Source organism: Lates calcarifer, linkage group LG16_LG22 (assembly GCF_001640805.2).
Source record: "Lates calcarifer isolate ASB-BC8 linkage group LG16_LG22, TLL_Latcal_v3, whole genome shotgun sequence".
NCBI lineage: Eukaryota > Metazoa > Chordata > Actinopteri > Centropomidae > Lates > Lates calcarifer.
In genome coordinates this window covers 23,010,919-23,036,945 of record NC_066848.1, presented here as the reverse complement: position 1 = coordinate 23,036,945, position 26,027 = coordinate 23,010,919, and the positions used below count along the sequence as shown (strand labels likewise).

The following is a 26,027-nucleotide window of genomic DNA, read 5'->3' as shown; positions in this document are numbered from 1 at the left end:
CCACATTCTTGGTTATGCTTATTCTCAGCTCTTCAGTCATTCATATCATGTGGGATGGAGGTAAATGATACAAAAGCTTCCCATGTTTACAGACACTTGTATCATTAGACAGCTGCATGATTGTAGAGTTTGTCATATGAGGGTTAAAAAATATTGTGCACTGCGCCTTATCCATGAAATGTGCGATTAATTACCTTAACAGAGGGGTTGTGGTTTGGTTTTCAGGCACTTTTTAATTATTGATATGAACAGTATTTAATGGTAATTACTGTAACTTTCACATGACATCACTTGGTGGGACATCTTACACTGTTGTGCTTAGTGCATAGATTTTGATGACCTAATGAATTTACCCCTTACGCCTTCTAAAGGAGACTTCAAAGCTGACACATTTCTATTATCCAATATGCACGCATCTCACACGGACTCCTCTTGTAGGTGAAAGCAAAAAGGGTTTATTAATCCACAAAACATAAAATAAATTCAGACAGAAATTGCCACAATTTATCTAAATATTCTAAAAGTCCAAAATATCCCACAAATAGTTGGAAAACTGTGCAGCTCCACGCTATATCTGCAAGCAACTTCCATGTTAAGTGTTGTAAAAATGCACTTTGAAATGCATGCATGTGTTTCTAAGCAAATATTGTGTAATATCAACATACATTCTATCTACCTCAACCAGCATTTTGCAAAGCAAACGTCTAATCAGCCAGAATGACTGTTGTGATGTTTGAATAACCATATTACCATATTCTGGTTATTACCAGAATAACCATGATTTGCTTAGTCCTGATCCAGTAGATTACTAAACTAAAACTAAACTGAATTAAAATATGTTTATGAAAACCCTACAGCTGTGTAGATATCCAGTGTGTCACCAGTGTATGTGATTCAGGTCTGACTGATGTGTTTCTCTCTGCAGGTGAATCTGCCAACCCTCCAGGTAAGAGCTCTCATATGCTTCATTCTGTAGTTTCAGGGCTTTATCATGGTTCAGCCCTGCCCCTGGTGTTACCATGGTAAACATGCCTATATATGGTAAGAAGCGGTCATCACACAGCTGTTGCTGCTGTTTTGTTTCTGCAGGGTGGAATGTGTTCAATGTCACCGTGATATGGAAGAAGAGCAGACCTGACGGACTCAAACAGGTGTGTGTGTGTGTGGGGGGGGGGGGGGGGGGGGGTATGCCAGTGGTGTCTCGGTAACACATTAATTAGTAACATGTAACACTAATAACACAATTTCACACATTTCTATACTGCAAAACAATAACCTCATTCTGCTCGTTTCTCAGCTGGAGGACATATTGATGATGGGTTTCCAGAACAAATTCTACAATGCTAGTAAGAAGAATCAAGGACAGGGCTCCAAACCAGGTTTGGATGAATATCGTATCAACGTGTCCAGTGACACACCCCACTGGTATATCAGAGACTACATGGCCAGAGTCAGTAAGCACTATGACATCGCTGCCATTGAAGTTGATGGTAAGATACTTTTAGTGATTTTCATTGCATTTATTTATTTGTTTCTTTATATGTTAATTTATAAGATCAGCAAGTCTAGCGAACACCCATTTAAACAATTTAACACTTTTTCATCCAAGTTTTGTTGTTTGGCAAGATGCCTTTAATACTACAGAATAAAATTAGTCCCTATAGTTTATGACTTTTGTTAAATTCTTACCTAAAGCTGCTTGTGATAAATCAAGTCTGACATTTTTGTCATTTGGTTATGACATTTATAACACCACTTAAAAAAAATGTATTTTGACAAATGGTCCTCACTTAGTAATAATTATCATTATCATAATAACTGCAATGGAAATAAAGTAACGGAAGTATATGTAGTTTATGTATTAGTATAGTAAACTATTACCTTTATGTAGTATTGGCAAGTAGTAACATAACATTTTAACTTCAACATAATAAATGTGGCTAATAGTATAAGACTGCCTCTGTGTCCCCACCTTCAGATCTGGATGAGTGTAAGGCTAAGGAGGTGGTGTGTGCCCAACCAGCCCTCTGTGCCAACACTTATGGAGGCTACAGGTGTGTTTGTAATGGCACTGATATGGATGAAACCCAGTCCTGTGTATTAGGTGAGGATCTGCGCTTACTTTACTTAATTTAGATATTACCACTGAAAGTATTTCAAACATGTCTTTAATAGTGTGGTAGGCATTTTGTTTATATGGTGCTATCATTCACAGACCTGTGACACCTTAACATTTATTCCATCCTTCCTCTCTTTGTAAAACAACATGTGACTTGATTTGATGAGAGTTTGCCACAGTTTTCCATAACTTAACATTGACTGACCCACTCCAGAGAGAGGTAAGGTGAATGACATGGAGCTGGACCTTGTTCTGGGGTTGGTTCTGGGCATCGGCATCCCTCTGCTCCTGCTGCTTCTCCTGGCTGCACTGGCCTGCTTCTGCTGCTGCAAGAAGACTGTTACCGGAGAGTGAGTAACACGAGTGTCACTATCCATTCAACAGTTACACTGCTAGGGTTAAATGGAAACCTGTGGTTCCAGCTTCAGTGCGTTTGGTTGGTGTATCAACATGGCTTTTGTTATGTTTTGGCACACCCATCTGCCATGTTTTCTGCCTCACTAGTGGTAAAGAATAACACGGCTATATTCTAAGTATACCTCTCAATTTTCTATCCATACACCAACTGTCATCACACATCAGACATGTTCTCTGCTGTGTATTGAACATTACACTCTCACATCAACCTTATATAGCACTGCAGCTTTCTGTCACACAAAATAATGGCCAGACCATCAGTGGGCACTAAAACACTAATGAATTAATCTGAAACTGTGTTTTTAGGTGGGTCAGCAGCTCCTTTGGGCAGACTGAGGCAGGGTTCATTGCAGGTCACACAAAATATATTGCTGCAGAGAATGACCAGATAACCACACACGCACACTCACTCACTTACACGCATACACATACACACACACACACACACATAACCTAACCCTAACCTTAAAACCAGCCATTCAAACGTGTGGGGTCCAACATTTTGGTCCCCACAAAGCTGTCAGATCCAAGTATAGTGGGCTCCCAATTATCAGACCCCAAGAATATAGTAAAACAAACCCCTCCCACACACACACACACACACACACACTGTTTCAAGGTACAGTAGTCAAATAGGTCTGCCCAGAGACAATCCTTTACAGCAACTCAGAGGCTTTAAATCCTGTCCTCTGTACTGCTGCTGCAGCACTGTCTCCTTGTATTTAACTTCTCAGTTGGAGGACGGACTGCCCACTCTCTTACTATATTAAATAAAAACACTTCCTACTAACAGCTTTGGTCCGAGTTATGAAACTGCACTTGGCTAACACTGAGGAATGTTTGCAGATAGAATATACAGTAAACCACGGTGATAATGAGGGGAATACATCAACAGGTTAGACGTGCTTTGTTTGCTCACAGGGAAATGACTAAAACAGCATCATCAAATCATCCAAAGGAATAGTTTGGTGACTTTTTGGTGAATATGCTTATTTGCTTTCATGCAGAGAATTAGCTCAAAAGATTGATGCAGCTGTCATATCTGTATAGTAAATATGAAGCTAAGCCACTTAGCTTATCCTGGCATAGCGAAGGGGGAGAAGGGGAAAACAGCTAGACTGGCTCATTCCAAACGTAATAATATCTGCCGTAACAATATCTGCCTAAACAATATTTACCTAGTGTAAAAAAAAATATATATATATATATATGTATATATATATATATATATATATATATATATATATATATATATATATATATATATATATATAAAACATTGTGGCTTTACATGGAAGGCCAAACTATATGTTAGGTGGGATTAAACAAGCAAAATATAATGTGGTAATTAGTGAGCTTTTAGATGAGCTAGTTGGTGGATTTTGTTATCTTCAGGAAGAGCTAGACTAGCTGTTTTCAGTCTTTAGTCTTTATTCTAAGCTAAACTAAGGAGCTTCATATTCCTGCTGTATTCCATTTATCTCTGAAATCAGACGTCAGAGCAGAAGGTTTTTTTTTTTTATTTCATGGGGAAGTGGTGTTTCCTCTAACAAGGTTTGTCATTGCTAGCCATTGTTAGTAATACCACTTAATGACAACGCATTATGCTGTATTTTATACACATACTATATGACTGATTTAATGAGATAAGACAGAAGTGCAGATAAATAGTATATTACTATAGCTTTCACTACTGTTGATGCAGCCATCTTGGATTTGAGGTCAGGGTTGGTGAGGTTCCTGGCTCTGACATAGGATTTTAATCTGGTTTGAATGTATCATGTTGAATGGAAGTCCACTCTAAAGTACATCTCATGTCCAGATGTATATCGTGTGTGAATGTGCATAGCAGTGTGTCTGTTCACGACTTTGTGCATCATAATGTGCATGTGTCCTTGGCCCCAGTATTTGTGTACAGATGTATGGCATCTGGGCCAGGTGTTAGTGGGCCACAGAGACACATAATCCCCCTGATGACTGGCCTGCTTTTTCTACTAACAGTAAACTAGACCCTATGGATATAATGGCCAGGATCTGTGCTGGCATTGTGGGATTATATGTTAGATTAGAACGAGAAGCAAAAACCAGGGAGAGGTTATGTTGTCTTTGAAGAAGATTACATGGTATGATATAATAATACTAATGTTCCTGTTTAACCACCATGTAAGTTTTGGCAACAATTGTGTTTTTTCCTTTGATCTTAAGTCACAGAATGATCCATGGCACACCATATTGCACATTCTTTACCTTGTTATCAGAGAGGATATACATATGTGCACAGAGAACATCCATAATGATGAACAATCCAAAACATCTGAACCGCAAATCAGGTTACGCCAAGTCCAGAGAAGCATTCAGGATGTATGTCTCATGTTTTTAATCAGCTTTAGTCCCAGATTTCAGCATCTTTCAACACTCTGAATATCTAGGCTAGAGTCTGCATGAATATTCATGAGTCATTGAGTATTCCACAACAACTGCTGCCCATCCAAATATTTCCATAAATTGCCTGAAATCATTGTCTGTGGATGAATTACAGACAGTACTTATCAGAACCAGGATTCACTGAACAAGGTACAAAATATACAGAAATTTAACTCCTGGTAATGATAGCTATTACAACCATTCTATAGCACATAATGACCCATTTGGTCTCAGCTGTGGACATCATCTCATCTACCACACTCTGAACTCTTGTTTACTTCTGCTTTCTGATTGGCTTATATGGTTTCTTCCAGCCTCCCACACTTGTTGCCAGACTACATCCAGGAGCAGTACAACCCTCCGCCCTTCAACTACTCTGACCCTGCCCTGCACTACATGACCCACTGCAGCCCCCGGATCATAGACAACATCACACCCAGGAGGCAACACCTCAGATAGCACATACTAAAACCATATAAATATACATGCATCTGTGCAAATCACACACACACACACTAAAAGATGCTAAAACTTGCACGTGAAAATGTACAGGCTTACAAACACAATGCAAGCACTTTTTGAGCCACTAAATATGTTATATAATGACAAGATGAATGACTCTTATTTATATTGTAACAAACAAGTAATTAAGCCTGAGTGACTTTTAAAGTCAATTATTTCCAATCATCTCTGCTGAGCGATGGACCTGCCAAGTGTGAGCTGGAAGTTTTTTCGCCTGGACAACAGTTTACAGTCAGAGTCTGACCCAGCAGAACTCAACAATCTCTTGGCTAGAGATGTTGATGGAAAGTAAACCACTGCAGTGGTCTTTAGCTTCCAGCTGATACTAGGCCAACAGCATCCTTGATAGCAACATTAGCATTTGCCAGAATACCTGGCATCAAGCCCCTGCCCTCTGTTCACAATTATATTCAGTATCGAGTTTGTTATTGCCCTTGTCCAAAATGTACAGTAATATTTGGAAAATCTGCATCACTCATAATATCATTGATTCATTTTATGCAGTTGTGTTATTATTTTGCAAACATTTAAATCCAAGTCGCTGTTTTCTAAAAGTGTTTATCTCACTTTGGAATTATACAACAACAAAGTTATTGTTCTTTGCTGGATTATCTCCCTGTTACTTTAACACTGCAGAGTTATTCACTCTTTCAACTGGCAGCTGTCTTTTGTAAAGCTGGACTGTCAATGCAAGTTAAAACTATGTGTAAATATAATGTAAATCATTAAAAGTGTCACATTATGAATGTTTATAACATTATTCATTACTACTGTGGTCATTTAAAGAGGAAATGACCTTTGTTATTAAAACAATCATGTCGCTTCACTAATGATGGGAACAGAATGGCCATGTAGCTAAAGATAAGGTCTGCTAACATAAATGTCCAGATTTAAAGTCTACATTGGCAAAGTGTCCTTGAGTGAGACAGTTAATCCTTAGACAACTGTACAGATTTTCTCTACATCTCACCCTGACCTGTGACCTCCCATTCAGGAGGAAAATGAATATCACATTGTCATCTTCCTGCAAGCTGATCAATGTCAAGCTGTAGCTGCTGATAGTTGATAGTTTGTGTGAGGACTCAGTGTCTTTAAAAGGTATTCATGCTCAAATAATGATGTCATTTCCCCCAAATGTTATTCTTGGCAGGGTGGAAAAGCATTTCACACTCTGAAATGAAGGATGCTGGAATAAAGACACCTCTACTTCTACTACTGTATTAAAATCAGTGCAGTATTGATCAGTTTATACAGTTACTTAAAGTCAAATAAACTACATATCAAAGTGGAGGAGAATGATACTGACCCTCCAAAAGATGAATCTGTCAACTTAATTAGTGATGGAAGGAATTCTCAAATCATTTACTTAAGTAGTAACATAGTGTAAAAATACTCCATTATAAACAACATATACGTAAAATATATGAGCAAGATGTACTTAAGATGTACTTGTAAAGTATTCATAATAAATAATATGATTGCATTTTTATTACTGATGCGTTAACATGTAAGCAGGATTTTAATATTGTAGTTGGTTAAGATATGGCTGATATACTTTCATAAATACCAGGATACCAAGCAGGTAAAGTTGACAACTGCCTGACTCCCAGACCCCCAACAACCCCCACGGCCACAAGTCCACAGTTTATTGGTTGCGTGTAATTCGATGAACTGCAAGTTTGTTATAAATAAAATATTTTCCTAAAAAGAATTGCACACTAAATTACTAATTACCTAATCTTTGTGGCCTTGTCTTGCAGAGGACCCATGTGTCAGATCTTGATGTGAAAAGTAACTAGTGAATTAGTAAATACTGTAGAGTACCAAGTACAACATGTAAAAAGTACAACATTTTCAGTAGTGGATGAAGTATTCAGATCATTTACTTGAATAAAAGAAGTAAATATAAACGTACATAAAACACTCAAATTTCAAATTAACTTCAGTAAAAGTACAGAAGTGTTATTAGCAAACTGTTCTTTCAGTACCAAAAGTCTGCAGAATGGGCCCCTTCAGAGTATTATAATTGTAGGGATGTTATTATTGGTGCATAAACATGTAGCATTTTAATCTTGTGGCTAGATCGGGTGAGGCATATCTTAACTACTGTATATGCAGTCATATAGATGGTTCTTGTGTACAGTACTTGACTGAACATAGTTATTTTCCACCACTGAATCTGTTCATTTTATTTTTTAATTGACCTGCAATTTATCCTCTGGCCACCAGGTGTCCCAGCTGAGTCTTCCACACAAGGCAGATCAATCACATTTGTTTATGAGTTGGGTTTAAGCAGAAACGCAGTACTTTCACAGCCACACACACACGCACACACACACAAAGTCACACACACGTTCAGACAGACGACTAGACACCTGCTCTGCAGCCTTCATCTGGAAGTGGCCACGGCATGCAGTGGAGCCCGCTGCCCCCTGCAGAATGAGATCATCTGAGGGGGGCGCAGAGTGAGGCAGCCCTGCAGGTCCCTGCCACTGCAGAGACAGACCTGGCCTATGCTACAGCCAGGGTCAAGGACAGGGCGCTTCTAGAGCACTCTGCCCCTGTCATTTCCTTATTGTGGTTACACACCAAAGTACACACTCATGCAGGCTGCTACCCCTGCATAACCGCTGCAGTGCTTCTTGATTCCTCCGGTTTCAGTTTCTACAAGATTGATTGAGCGAGTAAACTGAGATTATATCTACAACACTACCTACTGGATTTGTAGAGGAAACTTCTGGAAAGAATAAAAAAAAATCCATAGCAAGTAGAGCTCCTGACACCTGTAATACAAAGATACAGCTAACAGTGAAGAGCAGCCTGTGAAAAACAGCCAGTAAGGATGAAATCACCTTGGCGAGAGAGCTTTGTAGTGCCACACTTCTGGAAGGTTCCTAGTAGCACCGTTTCATGTGCTGCTGAAGGCTGCAGTGTTTGAACTCCAGCTCCACACTGACTGCAGCAGACAACCTGGAGGCAAGCCAGTGAGGGAAAGAGGGAGGCAGGGAGAGGGACAGAGTTAGAGTCAGAGAAAGAGAGACAGAGAGAGAGAGAGGACAGGAGGGAAATGAAAAGTGAGGGAGTGAAGATCAACAGCAGGGATTCTATTTGACAGCCAGTAAGTGGTTTTGTCCCTCAGATCCCCTCAAATAAAACAAGTGACATGTGCAGGTTTAGAGGCGGTTGATGATCTAGTGCCAGGCCCAACAAACAGAAACACGTTAGGGGGATAGAAAACTAAGTGCATGCTTAATACTATATCCATTTCATCACAACATGATTGAAATAGGCAGGGGATAGCAGGCCTGACCAAATCCTCTTATCCGATTTGAGGCCATTAATCATTTCTGCTTCATGATGTAATTTTGGAAAACAAGTCATTTCTCAGTAACAGGTAGGCCAGAATGCCAAATGGGATTGGCTCATGTGCAGCTAGCCATTTGTTGGACCATATACAGCTAATGCCCTTATTGCATGGCAATAAAACCATTCATGCTAACCGAAAATGGTTTGCTGTAGGCTGTCAACTTTGTCCACTGACTGATCCAGACCTTTGGTCGGGTACGCTGGGTAATCAGGAACTCTCAGACGTCACTCAGACATAGCCGAAATTGCCTGCAAGTCATAAAAAATACATGCATACATGAACACACCCCTTCCCCAGTTGTATTTACCATCAGTGCATACATACAGAAGCATTACATAGAGGCATATAGGCTAATCTTACATACACACACACGTGCAGATGTTCAAACACACACTCCAAAGCAAACAGATGTAGACCTGAATGTGCACAGACATGCTTGCTCGCACAATGTAAAGGTCTTTTCACTAATAGTGGCTACATCCATGACACACAAACAACTGCCATTCTCTCCCATGAAAGGTGATCCGCTTCTTTGGCATGGAACCAGCAGGTGCATTACAAAGCCTCATCCATTAATAATGGTGCCCACGTCTTTCTGTTACACAGGTAAACATCTTCTCATATTTGTCACCAGTGCTTTATCCCTCAAAGTCCTCACAGGCCACTTAGGTACACAAATTCCTCCTTTAGCTTTTTTTTTTCTTGAAAGCTGTTTTATTTTAGAATATGATTGCACAATGCCAACACCCTGCACAGCACTTAACACATACTGTATCTCACGTGCTGTGTGCCAATCCCGCCCCCTGACCAACACTGCAAGTTTCTTTTTTCTGTGAAGGAAACAATGCTAACTGCTATCAGCGGGAGTGATGATTCAGGCCACTGGGAGGTGACATTAATGAAGACGGAGGAGTGACCTCAGCCGTGCCTGATGAACTAAAATGAACTTTGACCCCTGTGGTATGGAAATGGAAGAAGAAAAATGTTCTAGGTTGGGCTGTGTCCGATAAGGACTTATTATGTGAGGCGGTTACATATTCACAGAGCTGATAACCAGGGGGTGGGCAGGTGTGGGGTGGCAATAATAGGTGGTAACAACAGTGGTTTGAGCATAGTGTGTGTGTGTGTACGCATCTGTGTAAAAAAATATAATAGTACAGAATTAATATTACACCAAACGTTCATAATAATAAAAAAAAAACACTGTAACTTAGACTGTACTGTCCTCCATGCTGAGAGTTAAGGCTTTGGCTTACATCATGGAGATTGGTTTCAGGTTTTATAGACCATTAAGTCATGTCTCCTGAATTCCAATATGCCCTATCCATATTAGCCTCCAACCTGCAATCACCTTTGACCTGGAGCAGGTCCTCTGAGACCTGGGGATCATTGAAGGGCATGTCATCAACCAACCAAACAGCTGACTGTGCATATTGGATGAAGTGCAGCTATAGAAAATTGAGCAGGAGGACAAAGTGGAAAGCTATTCAGATTTTGAAATATTTATGACCGAACAGTAAACCATTGTCTCCAAACAACAGTTTTATTGAACAATTTGCTATGGGTGTTGTGTAATAGTGTCTTCTATATGTGAATACCAGATGAAATGTAGTTAAGTGTTAACGGCAGCTACATATTCGTATCTAAGGCACATGCAAAGTATTTTCAGAGGGGCAAAAGGTGAATTCATACACCTCCACATACACATGCTCCAGCTTATCTGATTCTTGTGACAGGTTTAGGCCTTTGTGCCGTCACCTTTGCCAAACATAATCTACGCAGTGACAAAAACCCTGTAGCAGAAAAACAGATTTAAATGAAAGGAATCCAATGTGCTCCAGATTAGGCAGGCTGGGGGAAAAGCCTAGCTGATTCTGAGGCTGCTCAGCAGAACACATGGCACAGGCAGCATCACCTCTGTAAACAGCACAGATGGAGGTGGGAACCACTTTGGATCCTCATTTCTTACATCTGCTTGGGAGATATTGAGCTTTTCACAATCCCTGCTCTCTACTTATAGTGTGACATCCGTGTCTAATAATAAGAGAGGCAGCAGAATTGGGAGGAAGGGGGGCTGTTTTGGGACATGGAGATTCTAGTACATTCTCTGAGTGGTTCTTCAAATCCTTCTCCTCGCACATCTCTGTCCACCCTCCTCCACAGCAGCTCCCATGGGATCAGGCCAGAGACAGGTGGTCACTGGGAGACAGGAGAGCAGTCAGGCATAAGCAATCAGGCTATCAGATACTCCCATCCACACCAGCAGCACAATTAGACTTGAGAATCCACAGTCATCTGACAGCAACGCCTGCAACAGACCCAGTCACATATCACACATCTAAATGTACGCACACACAAACTCACACACATGCACAAACTGTTTCCTATTACAAACTCTTACACTCATACACTTAAGCCCTTACACAGCATTTCATTATTCATACAATTTTAAGTGAAGATATGCACAGCAGACAGGGACCCTTCACTCAGTCTGTCATAACCTTGTAACGCCACTTTAATGAATAAAAAACACAAGTAATGAAATCATAGATGAGAAAACTGCTGGAATACGAAAAAAACATTCACTCGTGGAAGCACAAACTGGGTCAGTAAAACCCCAATAACTAATACAAACTATGCTCCTTGTGACTAATTACTTATCAAACACTATCTTACTGGGTCTCTTTTAAGATGATGCCCATATGTATACACACGATGCAACAAGCCTGTCGGTTATGCCTGTGGCACTGACTGAATGTCTATGGATAAGATGCAGCGGCAGCGCAGACCGTGCGAGTGACGCATTGCAGGTACAAACACACCAATCAGAGAGCGCGATTTCTTTCAGCTACGTCTTGTGCCCCATCACAGAGTAGCAGAAAGTATCCATACGCTGTTATGCAGATCTCAATCAATACGTAATATCATTTCTAATACCAACATCGAAACCTTCACGTCACTTGTACATGGCTATTGTAGTTGTTTTTTTATTTTTATATGCAGCTAATTATTTCTATAAATATGTTTTTCATTAATTTAGAAATTGAGGAAACGGGAAGTTGGCGGAGTGATATTAAAAAGAGGAGGAGTTTAGGATAGCCGTTAAAGGCGAGTCCACTTGCCTCTTTCTCAGTGTGTTCATAGAGGTTGTCAGTCCGCGTAGGCTTTGTGTTGGCTTTGGTTGTTACGGATTTTGTCGTGAACTAGCCGCTGCATCTACATCGAAATGGTAAGATAAACAAGATTATACTTTTCTCTCCAGTTTAGAATTGGTAGATAGTCCCCTTAGCATTTGTTAGTTTTTTAAATTTTCGACGTTTATGTCATTAAAACATAACGTCACCAGCGGCTAAGCTTAAGCCACCATAAACGGTGCGTTGTAACCACCGCAATGCCGGCCGAATAAATGACAGCTTCCTAGTTGCTAGGTTGTTAGGCAAAGCTAACGTAAGCTGAAGCTGGGTTGTTCTGAATGAATCAAGTTGCGCCCGTGTGTTTAACGTTAGCGTAGTTACACTTGAAACAGTACATGAGCGTTACGGTCCCGAATAATGTTGCTCTTGTACAAGATCAATTCAATTCCAGCTTAATGTTGGGTTTGTTAAATTATGATGGTAGCCGTCCGTCCGTCCGTTTTGTTACAAATGTGTTACATGTCCTATTTAGTGATGGGTGCTGAACGAGAAATTATGTTATGACTGTTTGCCAGCCGCAGCCTTTCTTGTGATGACTATTATATTAACCAGTTAGTCTGTTAAAAGTGTGTAACATGGGTGTTTGCCTAAGTCTGTAACAGTAAGCCGGCGCAAAACGGTAGCTAGCTAACCTTAGCTCTTCCTAGCTAACATTTACCGCCAATTTGTAAGTCATTCATTGTCTATGGCAAAGTTGGCGTCATCGAACATTCAAATGTAGATGAATCTAACGACTGAGGGGCACGAGGTATCGTAAATTTTTCGGTATTTCTGCATTCTCCTGTGTTTCCGTAAAAAGATTGTTAGCTACCGGTGCGAAAACGCCTTTGTTTTTACGTAGTTGCAATGTTACAATTGCTGTAATAGCTGTTGTAGCAGCTGTACAAAATATGTTTAAGGATTTTAAAATAATCTATCAAGAATTGGGATTGATATTAAAGTCGTTTAAAGGTATTACGGTAAAGTCTAGATATTTTGCTATATGGCAGATTATTAATTACTTCATCTTCCGTTTTACAGGCTGATCAGCTTACAGAAGAGCAGATCGCTGGTAAGACATCGCTGCATTGATCTACGTCCCTCATGTCCTGCAAAGTGGCCTGCATTATGGATCCTTGCATCCCTTGCAGTGGATTTATACTTTTGCCTTTTAAGGCATTCCACAGGGCAGCCTACTGGTCATAAAACAGGAATGAATGAAACGGCTGTTGCTTGTTGGCTCTGGAACGCAGAAGGACTCCCGCATGGAAAACTTTGCATTTTCATGGTTGCCATGTAATAAATGATGTAATCTGGAAGGGCTGTGTATTCTGGTGAGGTGTTGGCAGTCACCTTTTTACATGCTGAGCATGATGTGGCCTTTGCCCTGGGTGTGTTCTCGTCAGATGGAAAGCTTCAAGAACAATTGCAGCAGCAACCTGGGCTTAGTATACTGGTATCATAAGATGAGACCTTGATGTTATTGTGATAATCATGCAGGTGGAATGTGTCTGTGCTGCCCTGCTCAGACTTGCAGAAATGTATGCAATTCATGTCTAAAATGGCGCAGTTGTGGTTGTTTTTCTGCTAAAATATTCCTGCTTCTGTTGAATTGACTCAGCTTAGGTCTCAGGTTTCACATTATGCCGGTCATACTCGTACTGTATTTCACAGTATCAGCTTTTCATGAGTAAACCCTTGTGTTTTGCTCATGCGCCAGTATTTAGATTGTCAGTTTGTACAAACAGCATGACGTGACCCTTCACCAGTGTGCTCTGTCTTGGGGCAGTGAAGTTGGTTTTCAGTGGCCTGTATGGGTGGAATTGTTGCCCCCCCCCCGCCGCCGCCACCACCACTTCCTGTAGTTTATGCAGACAGCAGGCCTTTCCTCCTAACAAAAAGGGTGTTGCCCTATGCGTTTGACCCTGCAAATAGCAGGGCAGGTTGTAGTTTTTATGATGCTGACAAGCTGCTGCATGCCACTACACATTGCCCATTGGCCTCATCACACTTGATGTGTGTCATCATTCCTCATCCCTCACAGCTCCACCAAACTACACAGGCTGTCATTCAGTGCTGATGTAGCCTGCTGCTTGGTCTCGTGGTTGTTGTCCTTGTTTAGCCAGAAACAACTGCAGTTGGAACTCAAAACAGAGGGGTATATCATCATGCTGTAGCTAGTTTATAACTGAAACATGAGTGATGTAATGCCCTTTTAGGCTTGAGCTAATTCAGGGTTTGGGTCAGTGTGGTTGGCAGACTTCAAGATAAGTTGAAGAGTTTGTAAAGCAAAATGAACTAACAGCAATTATGTCAATTTTTATTCTAATTATTTTTAAGTTATATTGACCCTTCTGCAGAGTTTTTCTTCTACAGCCACTGTCAGACATACTTTACCATTTTTCTTGTGCATATGTAGCAATAGGTGTGGCATCCCTGCCTTACTAAAGACAACCATCCTCTTGTCTTTTTTGCAACCAGAATTCAAGGAGGCATTTTCGCTCTTTGACAAGGATGGAGATGGCACCATCACCACCAAAGAGCTGGGCACAGTCATGCGCTCTCTGGGCCAGAACCCCACAGAGGCAGAGCTGCAGGACATGATCAATGAAGTGGATGCTGATGGTGAGGTCTCAATCTGGCTTCAAAACCTGCTAACTGCACACATACTGTCATTGTGCTAGATGGAAATCCCTCTTCAATGTCTGTTTCTTGTCCCTAGGAAATGGAACGATAGACTTCCCAGAGTTCCTGACCATGATGGCCAGGAAGATGAAGGACACAGACAGCGAGGAGGAGATCAGAGAAGCATTCCGTGTCTTTGACAAGGTAAATACTGTCTACACTCCCACACTCAACTCTGTACAGCAGTTTTTAAATTTGCTTACTAACTGATCTGAATTTTCAGGATGGCAATGGATACATCAGTGCTGCTGAGCTGCGCCATGTGATGACAAACCTTGGAGAGAAGCTGACTGATGAAGAAGTGGATGAGATGATCAGAGAAGCAGACATTGACGGAGATGGACAGGTCAACTATGAAGGTTGGTAGATATAAAATATTTAATTTTTTTAATCTGCTTGAGTCACTCGCCGAATACTCATTCACATTTTCATTTCTCCCTCCTTTCCTGCAGAGTTCGTACAAATGATGACGGCGAAGTGAAGGCCTTGTACAGATTTCGTATATAAATAATTTGCCTTTTTTTCTTTGTGTAATTTATCTGTAAAATCTTAATAGCCCCTTTTGTCCCTGCCCCTTCTGCTGTCCAAAGGAACTGCATGTAAACTGCATAGGCTCTTGTCCCCATGTCCCTTTCTTTTGCTGTCATGGTGTTTTGGAGTGACAGAACGGTCATACAACCAGATGCCTGTGGAGGCCCCTTGGAGCTGGAGAACTTCGAATCTTCCTGTCTTGTGTGCTCGGGGCCCCTCCACGCATGGCGACATTGGAAACCTGTCAGCTGGTTGTCACTTGGCAACACTGTTGGCATGGAAACAATGTAGAGGAGTTTAAACTCTGCATGGACTACGGACAAAGTATATATGGAAATCTCTCAGCATTGCACTACTGCAAAAAAATTACACGGGTGTATCTCCTAGGTACTCGTACAAACTCTTTTTGTATCTGCTGTTCTATATACCAGAAAACGACTAATCTTATCATGCTTTTTAATGTTTTACTCACTACTTTTACTTTTCTTTATTTCTTTTTTTTAATGACCTCTGGTCATGCCTCAAATAATTCATTCCAAGTTGTATATTTTTGTTTTCCAATAAAATTTACAATCTACCCGGATATGAAAATTGTCTTGTTTTCTCAGTTAACGGATCCTTGAGTTTGTATACCCTGTAATAATTCCCATTTTTGTATTGAGGACAGGATGCTCAGTTTTTGATAGGATCTTCTTTTTTTTTTCCTTGTTGCTTCGAATACACATGAAATGTTTACCGTTTTAAATTTAAAGTGTCCCCTGTTAATTTCCCAAAAGCACTGAGGAGCATCAGCCAATGCCTCTTAATGTTCAGATAAGCTCAGATCAAATCTGTATTGTCATTAAAATAAAAGCACTGCGTGGGATCAAAGGCTTCTATTGTGAAGTGCACATAATGGTACTCAACATTAGATTAGCCTTGTACTGTCCAGCTCCCCACTGACTATATAGGCCATGTGTTGTCTGCTACTGTTGGTGCAGCACCATGTAGAAGCTGACTGCTTCATGTCTTACTTGGCATTTGCCCCCAATCACAAGGTGCAGGTGATTGAGTGTACATCAGAAACCATGGTGTAAATAGAGGTGTACCTGTTTTTTTTTTTTTTTTTTTTTTTTATTGAGTTTGTTACAGTAGCTTGCAGAGATACTAAGTTTGTTATTTTGATGAATGACAAAATAAAGCTCTATTGTGGACCTCTGCTCTGCCTCCTGTGTGAGTTTTATGCTAGATGTTAAGGAGTTGGGCCCTTGATTCTATGCAGTGGTTGATTTAACACTTAAGGATTAAGGATTGTTGTCATTTTACATGTAATGTTTTTATACAGTGTTTTTGTATATTGAAGTATATAGGGTGGTGTGAATGACATATTCAAACATGGAGCAGTACAAAATGTCAGCTCAGACACTAATGACTATAAGGAGATTTATTTATTTACAATGCACCTGATTTGATTTCCCCTTTTATTTTGTTGTGTGTAGCTAAAAATGAAGTGGTTATCTTCAGGAACACCCTCAACTCCAAGACAGAACAGAAAGGAACACCATAAGCCACAGTAACTTCAGGTGTGAATCGATGACACAAGTGGCTCTCATCTTGTCAAAACCAATTATCACAAGACTTTAAAAAAAACTCTCACAGTTTAAGTGTCATCACGGCCTACTTACAAAAAGCTGTTAATTACACAGCTCATGTAAAGCTAGTCCAAGCCCTGCTCTGCATTCATGCACATGAGACTGTGAAGGTACATCAGGTACTGTGATGAAAGGGGATGTGTACAGGACAACATCAGTCAGATAACAGTTCCTTTGCTGGCTGTGTGTTTTCTCCTCATGTTCTCTCAGGTCTCATGAGACTTCCTTGACAAGAAATGGAAACATGAAGTTCCTTCTTAGAACCATGCGTTCCATGTAGCCTAGCAACGAGGCCCGAATGTTGCGCTTTATGCTCCCAGAGTGAGATTTTCTCTTCAGGTGATGGTCTTCAGTTCTGCTGTACTGAGAGAGAGAGTGTGTGTGCTTGTACCTGACATCACACTTCAGCCTGGCATGCCACTAGAGGTAAGATAAACTTCATGCAGTTTGCAAGAATTTCTCAAGTTATTTCATTTGGATCCTGTTGTGTTCTTTAAGTGTTTCATTTCAAGAGCACACTCCCAGTGAGACATGTTTTCCTGTTTTGTCTTGTCCTGGATTGCAGTTTGCACTCTTATGCCAACTTCTAATCTTTATATTCTAATGAATAACAGTCTGCCTCCAAATATCACACAATGGCAGATGATGATAATGAGGACTAGAGTAACTGCAGCATGTACAGTGTGTACCTTGCTGGTTTTCCATTGTGTCTTTCTCTCAGTCAAACTGGTAGGTGAGTCTAAATTTAGCCCTCCACCGGGCCAGCTTGTTGAAAAATTGATCGATAGTGGAGTCGCTGCTATAGTAACAGTCGCAGTTTTAATGGTGGTCAGGTGTCACTGGATCTCCAGTCAAGCAGATAGTGAACGACAATGAGTCCGGTGCAGGATACGGCCACATGGAAAAACAAAGCTGTCTCTAAAGTTGGTGACATGTCCAGGGGTGGTAATAGAACAGATAAGGTAAGTATGTGTCTTTAAAGCCCTCGTAACTCTGTGTGGTTAATGAGGACAAACAGAACCAGTAAAGCACGGGATGTTACATGTGGGAGATGCATCCACACATTGTTGGCATAGTAATGTCATCTTAACTGAAACAGTCTACTGTGTGGTGGCTTGTATCCTGTTCTTATCTGCAGGGTGATGACAAGGTGGACTTGTGTGGCCGGGGGAGCTGGTGGCTGGGGACACTGAAAGTAGGTGTCATACTGCAGTATGTTTTCATAGCCTGTCTTCAGAGCATTCAGAGCCTACTGCATTAGCTTCTGAGCAGGCCCAAACACTTGTCACTGGCTTGTCAAATTGAAGTGGCTCATTAGCTCATATGTAGCTATAGTAGCACTGTCCTGCCTTCAGGTAGCTTCATATTGTTGTTGCAGCATGTATGGTTTTCAGTCACTGACTTTTATTTCACAGCACTTTCCCACTGTCTCCTTCCAAAGTGTGCTGTCCAAACACTTTGGAAACTACAGCGAGTCCTGTGTCTCACAGTGCATTCATTGTAATAACACATAGACCTAATTAATTATCAGTTTATCTTAATGTGATCCCAGCTCTCATGCTTCATTGTTAATCAGCTGCCTTCTTCTTTCTAATCATGTATCCTACACCACAAACAACAGGCCAGGCAGCTCTATTAACAGTGCAGTACATGTACAAACAGGGATTTTATTTTGAAATGAGTTTAAACTGTTGCAAGGAAACCTGAAGTTTCTTACTGTGATGTGAAAATCCAGCTGCATTCACAAAGGATTTTGGGGAAGGCTGAAATAGGTGTATGAAGCCAGTGTTTGAGTTGCCTGAGCTGCATTCGGTTCATACAGACAATGATCCAGTGATTCCTTCAATGGGCTAACACAGTGCAGTAAATTGCCAGCAACAAGTGATGTGGTCACACATTCCCCAAACTTTTCCCCTCTCATCTTCTTCCAGGACACACCCATCCCTGGTCTCTATCACATTCGAGACTTCATCGAAGAAGCTGAACTGAACCCTGTGAGGAAGACCTATGGGTTTAAAGGTGTAGGCAGAAAAGCCCAGACTCTGGGCGTGCATAAAGGAGATCTGCTGTTACCCGGGGCGTATGACCACATCGACTCCATCCAGGAGGTCCTGATGCACCCGGCATCCTACTCTTTCAAAAACTGTCCACGGCCCAACATCGCCACGCTTGGCATCAGAGACAAGGTGGGATTCAGATTATTCCCTTCACCCCTCCTACTGGCATGTACAAGTGACAACATATTAATGGAGTACACGGACCCACCTTCCTTTTTCTGTACATTAAAGATACCCTTTGTAGTTATTGACTAGTTATTGACCAGAATTACTATGGAGCAATGTTTTTATGAGTGGGTCCTTCTTTGTTTGTATCACATGAGCACACACAGTGGGATACATATTCAATTTGATGTTTTGATGCAGTTTCTCTAACTGACACGTGATGGAAGTAAATGGGCCAAAACTGTAGCTAACAGCCAGCAAGGGTAAGGAGGAGGAAGGCTACTAGCCAGAAAACATGGATGTAAACAATGCAGGATTTCCAATAATCAAAAATTCTGTGTTGCAAATATTTTATGAAGGTGGAAATCCACTCTATACGTTTGCTCTCAAAGATACATTGGATGATGAAACAACTGTTTCTGTTAACAAGAAAACTCCACAGGTATTTTTAGTTATGGGACTTTCTCCCAAGTAAAAAAATACACCTACCAAAACATCTAAAGCTGACCTGTTAACACAGTGTATCTCTATTTCATTTGTTCCAATTGTACACAGTAGTTTGTAGTTTTATGGAGAGTTACATACTTAAGTTATTTGTTGGTGAACAAAAGCTGGGAGCAGTGACTTCTTGTCTTCTTCAGTGATGTGCACAAACACATTGCAGAACTACTGGGAGGATTAGCTGTTAGCATGAAAAATGAAGAAAAATATTAGCTATTGAACTTTGGACAGAGCCAGGTTAGCTGTTTCCCTCTGATGTTAGTTTTTATGCTAAGCTACGCCAACTGCCTCCTGGTTGTGGCTCCAAACTTAACATGCAGATGTGAGAGTGGTACTGATTTTCTCATTTCACTCTCATAAAAAAAAATAAAATTTTTAAAGCAACATACAGAATGACGCAATCATGTAATGTAATAAAACTTAATGTAATAAATGCCATAATGTCATACCAATATCTTAAACATGTAATACCTTTATATGTTAATGTTACTTGTAGTTGATGCCATAACCCAAAAACTGAGTATGCAGTGTAATTTCCGGCTAAAGTTATAATTAACAGGAACTGTTGCTATATCACCTTAATTCTAATATGTATTTCTTAGCCCTAGGGTGTAATTTATTTAAACAGGACTTATTAATTGTTATTTTTTGATAGTGTGTTTGGCTGTGACATCTAGATATCATCACAGTGCCTTACTTAAAATTACAGTTGCTGCTCTTCAAAATGTACCTGCAGGAGACTAACTGAACAGAGGATGCATTTCAACGTAGCACAGCACACACATACACACACACAAACAAACCCATGGTGATACTGTCATATATATTTAAACACTTCTTTATCTTTATTCCCCGTGCCAGCATATAAACACTTCACCGTGCGACTACAATGTGACAGCGAAACCGGTGGAGAAGATTCCCTGCAAGTAAGCTCTCGACAAACAGCCTCTCTTTAACTCTCAGATCACAGCGGAGCAGACAACCCATGAATCATCCCTTGATCGCTGAGTCCTTCCTCCTCATTCAACTTCTCCTTTCCTCTCTTATCTTCCCTCACATCTCATAGATGGAGTATCCACCAACCTGCTCTCTCATTTTCTCTGCCTCTGATCATGCACGGCCTTACTCTTTTCTTCTCTCACTCTTCCCGTCATTGTTCTCCTCTCTCTCTTTTTTTTTTTTGACAGCCATCCCCCCTTCTTCTCTCTTCTCTCCTCTCCTTGCAGGCATGTGATGTTTCGGTCGACTGTGCAACGGATCAGCTTTCCACCTGTAAGTATCTGGTCACCAAGACTAGTTATTAGGACCATTCAGTCTTTCCATTGCCCACAAAAAGGCTTCATTACAATACACTTTCAATAGGTCTTGATTACAACCTGTGACCTAATGTGTATCTGGTATGTACCGCACAGGAGCTAGTTATGACACAGGGGTCACAGAAAATTGATTCCACAGGCCGATAGTATCATTTGCCTCATCTGAGGGCCTGTTATGGCACTGTACTGGCTGACCAGTCAGCTTTGGTTCATATTGCAGAGTGTTGCAGCCTTACCCGTGTGTCCATGCTGGTAGCTGATGGATATTTGAGCCGTGCTGGCAGCTGCTCAGTGTTGACAGAGAAGGAAAGGCGCTAAGAAATCTCGAGGGTGTTATTACTGCAGAGTTGGGAGCAGTTTTCTGATGTTAGTGGTGTCATAGCGACTCCAAGACAAGTTTATTGTCAAAGGTTAAGCAGCTACACAAATCCCGCAGCGAAGTTAACTGAAAGCACAGATCATTCAGACAGCTGACCCGACTGAGCTGGATACACATCCAGACATTAGTGGATCAAAGTTGAGGTGTCTTAATGGTTTACAGTGGGAACATACAGAGTCAGGAGATAAGAATTTTATTACCTCTCTGAACATAGACTCAGCCCAGAACAAAATGAAATTGATTTCCACATATTTAAAAAGAAACCCCCAGTCAGCTGAAGATGTTTGGGAACACAACAAAAAACATATATTCTCTATTTCATGATTTGACTTAATTTCTCCATCCTGGGGCCACTGTGTGTCCTAGATTTACATGTTGTGCTTTTTTGCAATATTGACTGCACGTGCTGCTTGGAAGGAACAAATCCTCCCTTGAGATTTAAGCCTGTTAGAATTAAAGTCATAATCCCAGACATTTTCATATGAATAAATACCCTACTCTCTTGGCATGCTCTAGCATGAATGTGATTCAGCCTGTAAGTACTGCATGAGAACTTTGCCATGCTAGCAGCAGAAGTTTATGGTCGGTCTACCACCATTATGGTTGACTTTTTAGTGTCATATCTTGGCAGCTATTTGATGGATTGCCATTTGATGCTGACATCTGATACAGATATTCATGGTGCCCAGAGGATGAATCTGACAGATGGTGAGCTCTTGTTTTTTCCTCTACCACCATGAGGTTGACACTTATATGTCACACTAACTTCACCTCACGTCGTTGTAGAAAGATAAATCAAGGTTTCCAGTTTACATTAGTTCTAATGTATAGCATGGTCTTGGATGCCCCGATCAAAAACAGGTCAAAGTTTAAGAGTTTCACAGACACTCACAGCATGTTCCAGTTACCTACGCCACACAGGAGAACGTTTCTAATGTGCTGTGCCACTGTAGGAAAGTAGGCCAGGTGCTTTGGCTCAAACACACTTACACACATCCCTGAAAGAGTTTCAATGCTGTCTGCTAGCTCCTGCTAAATACACCTGCATTAGCACCTCTGGGAGCATCAAGCATGCACGTGGATCAAGTGAACTGGCAACTGGGTTCAAATAGCACGTAATGGTAGCAGCCATTCCTCCGAGGAGTAGAGGAGAGGAAAAGACACCTTCCTGTGTTCCTCTGTCAGAATCAGAGAGCGGCTGAAAATGAAGGGCTAGTCCTGTGTTCAGGGACAGGGAGACAGTTTTATGTCTGAGGAGGAGGGTGCAGGGGGGGTGATGCTATTTCTGCGTGGCATGCCGCTGGTGATGACCAGTATGTGTGTTAGTGGGTAAGAGGAAAGGAGAAGTGAAAGGCAAGGAGAGAGAGAGGGAGAGCAAGACCAAGAGAGAGAGAGAGAGACTGACTTTTGACACAGACTAACTCATAACACACCTAAACAACAGATCTACTGGCAAATACCATAAAGTCACGAGTCAAATGATATGTTGTAGATCTTTCAAATATTTGTATGGGACCCTAAAATAGGTCTGGTGTATACTGCATCCCTCACATGACTGTGACATGAGTATCAGTATGGAATAACAATAGGGTTTTCATGAGCCAAATGTGTGAGAATCAATCTTTTGTGTGGCTAAAAATGTCAGAGGTCATAATGTACAGTAGACAAACCCTAACCCTAACCTACAGCAACACTGGCCTCAGGGCGTGTACACACCATCATGTTTGGAGCAGTCTGATTGAACTGTTGGGTTTTCTCCAGATTGACGATGCCATTTCAGTTCAGGTGGCAAAAAAATTAAATTCCATGTTCTCCTCTGAGAGAACAGGTCCCTGATTCAAATAATTCAAGCTCATTCTTAGCCAATTAAAGTCTAGACTCCTGTTCATATCCAGCTGTTTCTGTATGTGACCACCCAAAAAACTATTGTCAGGGGCTGCACACAAGTTGTTTGTGTTTAGTTAAGTTACAGAGACTGGAATGCAATTATTTTAACTCCCCTGGGTTCTGCTTAAGTTACTCACTACAAACTATTGCTAATGGACATTTTCAGTAAACATAGTGTTAAAACAGCAAATACAGTAGTATATTCAAATATGTTCAGTGGACAAAAATAGGGCAGATTTAATTTCCTTGCCTGACTAAATGTAAGAAACCATATGTGAGAGTAAATGCTAATAATTCCATGCTAGGTCTAGTCTGCAACATATCAAAGCCAAGTTATAGCATGTTTAGCTGTTATGCTTGGTAACTGAGCCTCTGTCCAATAAAAGACTGCTAACTGTTACTGCTAACTGACATTTTCTCCTATCCCTGACCACCTCAGAAGGAGGGACCTGCTCCATGTCACTACAATCTACAGACCAGATCTGAAAAAGGCATCACATCCTGCTTCAAATCCACTTTGCCACGGCTCCACTATGTGCACCCAGTGAGTCCAGTACTTCATATTTTACATCTCCTCTATAGTTGCTCACAGGTCATCTGTAAACATGTACAACACTACATAATTAGTCATATGGCTATTCTAATTCTGGAAAAGAATATGAATTTATACTTACACTTTGTACAGTTTTATATACTCTTGGTTGCATTATGACATTGTCAACTGTTGCTCATTGGTGGGCAACTAAAAATGCAATATACACATTAATGTATATATCTCGGATGGTGAAATTGCTCTCCATATGACTAATGGAAATGTATGAAATTTTAAAGAGAGTAGTTATAAATTACAGAATTCCTTTAAATAAAATATGGGGTCACACCATTACAGTGGCTTCAGAAAGTATTGAGCAATGCACTTTAAATAAGAACTGAAACACTGAAAAAAAAACTGTGTCTGTGTGTGTGTGTGTGTGTGTGTGTGTGTGTGTGTGTGTTTCCACAGAAGACCCCAGGACCAGGAGCTTACGAACCCTGTTGGAAGTTGGGTGACCGTCTGAACACAGAGGTCATAGACCCTCATTTAGCCTCTTTTTCCGCAACATTCCTTAGTGTGGACTTTATTTCCCATGATGCTCTGATCCTCCTAGCATCTCCTCATCCTGTCAATCTACTGGCAGATCACACATGACCCTGCCTTATTGATAAAATAATGATAAGTAAAATCATGACAGTACAAAAGCATGAAAACCTCCAGTCTCTTATTACTTGGACAAATGTTTATCTGCATGTCAGTGAGGGATTTTGTGGGCTGCCAACAACATAATCAGCTACATTCGTTGTGCTCAAATCGCTTTAGTGACGCCAGCCAGGGAAGCAGAATGATCTTATCTGCAACAAAGGGTGCTTCATTCCACTTAACTACATGTTCCCTGTATTGCTCTCTCCCTTCATCTCTCCTCTCACCTGCTCTCACTCCTCTCTCCCTCTCTGTTGGCAGTCAGGCTGCTTTGCCTTCCTACTATCTCTGCCCTGCGATGCACTCAGGAGGAGGAATGCTGCTCAGCCATGCATCACATGCACATAGCTTAGTGTGGCATGCTGCACCCTCAGATAACACATTCAGTATTAGGGGCCAAGGCAGTGGCACACAATAAAACAGCTATTCTTATCGCTACCTACTCCGCATACTCACTCTTTCTTTCGACGAACCAAACAAACTTGGGCAATAATGTCGGGGACACAGAGAACAGCAGTGGATAGGACTCACCTCTGCATGGAACATAATGGCGGTGTAGATTACAGTGCAGCAGGGAAAAGGTACCAAAATAAAAACAAACACATTGCAGAGTTGTTATTAGCATGATCTTAGGACTATGCTTTTTCTTTTTTCTGTTATTCATTCAGAGAGGGGTTTTGCAGAGCATGTATGCACTTTGTCAGCACTGCTTCCTATTCATGGAGTTAGACACTCGGGTCTAAGAGCAGCAGAATTTTGTGCCACGGTCAGTTAGACCTTTGTTGAGGTGTGCATAGTTATGTTCATGCATGCAGCCCATCCAGGCTGTGCTGTCAGCTCAGAGCAAGAAAAGATGTGCAACAGTAATTAAAGTGCATGAATGATCACCCATAGCAACTAATAATACAGCAAAGAGTCTGCACAGGGCCAATAACAACAATAATATAGCTGCTTCATTGTCTTGACTTTGATGAAGGATCTGAACTCATTTTTAAGCTCATTTGGATGTAGACACTCAACAAGTGTGTTTATGTATCTGCAAATTCTCTCCCTGAATCATCAACTGAGCGGCTAAATGTATCCCAGCCCACTGTAAACTCCAGAAAGAACTACAAACATGGTTTCACTCACATCCTCTTATTTGATGCTCCAATATCACGATATTAACAATGGATTAAATGACCTTGTGTAGTGTGAACCTGCAGAGAATCAGCAGATTCCCTCGACTCTGTGGAGCGTTTTAGTGTTTCTTTGCTCATTGTTTTGGTTTGAATGCTCACAACATATAAGTTTTGATTCAGCAGCAGCAGACAGCTGTTTTCAGCAAATATGGTCTGAGGAAGACACTAAAGGCAGAGGGCAGAGATCCAAAAAGAGCTAAAAGGGAGAGAGGGAGATAATCTTAGACATTAAGTGGACAGAAACACACCTCCAAATGAACTTCAGTGTTGCTCTATATTTGCTGGCTGTGCCAAATGTGTGCCAACTGGGGCAAGATACTGAACCCCAAATTGCTCCCATGTACCATTAGAGTATGAGTGTGTGTGTGTTAGAGTACCCTGTATATACATATAGAAGCGCTGAATGAATGTGTGCATGAATGGGTGAATGTGACT

General features: G+C 41.0%; 3 protein-coding genes across 4 annotated transcripts; all 3 read left to right on the top strand.

Moving 5' to 3' along the window:
- Positions 1–1,033: 1,033 nt before the first annotated feature.
- On the top strand, positions 1,034–6,313 carry si:ch73-105b23.6 (uncharacterized). The gene is made up of 5 exons (XM_018694594.2): positions 1,034–1,151; positions 1,298–1,490; positions 1,979–2,104; positions 2,334–2,469; positions 5,275–6,313. Exons 2-5 carry the CDS (start codon positions 1,313–1,315, stop codon positions 5,417–5,419), a joined length of 585 nt encoding a protein of 194 aa, XP_018550110.2. The 5' UTR covers positions 1,034–1,151; positions 1,298–1,312; the 3' UTR covers positions 5,420–6,313.
- A 5,607-nt stretch (positions 6,314–11,920) lies between these two features.
- Positions 11,921–15,815, top strand: calm2a (calmodulin 2a (phosphorylase kinase, delta)). Its single transcript, XM_018694615.2, has 6 exons — positions 11,921–12,078; positions 13,064–13,094; positions 14,504–14,647; positions 14,745–14,851; positions 14,931–15,066; positions 15,160–15,815. The coding sequence occupies exons 1-6, from the start codon at positions 12,076–12,078 to the stop codon at positions 15,186–15,188; spliced, it is 450 nt and encodes a 149-aa protein (XP_018550131.1). The 5' UTR covers positions 11,921–12,075; the 3' UTR covers positions 15,189–15,815.
- A 1,346-nt stretch (positions 15,816–17,161) lies between these two features.
- stpg4 (sperm-tail PG-rich repeat containing 4) lies at positions 17,162–24,409 on the top strand. Of its 2 annotated transcripts, XM_051076658.1 has the most exons (8): positions 17,162–17,295; positions 17,484–17,831; positions 18,008–18,064; positions 18,801–19,055; positions 20,454–20,518; positions 20,819–20,864; positions 23,614–23,718; positions 24,178–24,409. In XM_051076658.1, the coding sequence occupies exons 2-8, from the start codon at positions 17,742–17,744 to the stop codon at positions 24,361–24,363; spliced, it is 804 nt and encodes a 267-aa protein (XP_050932615.1). In that variant the 5' UTR covers positions 17,162–17,295; positions 17,484–17,741; the 3' UTR covers positions 24,364–24,409. The 2 variants fall into 2 exon arrangements, with proteins under 2 accessions (XP_050932615.1, XP_050932616.1); XM_051076659.1 differs by lacking the exon at positions 17,484–17,831.
- Positions 24,410–26,027: the final 1,618 nt, after the last annotated feature.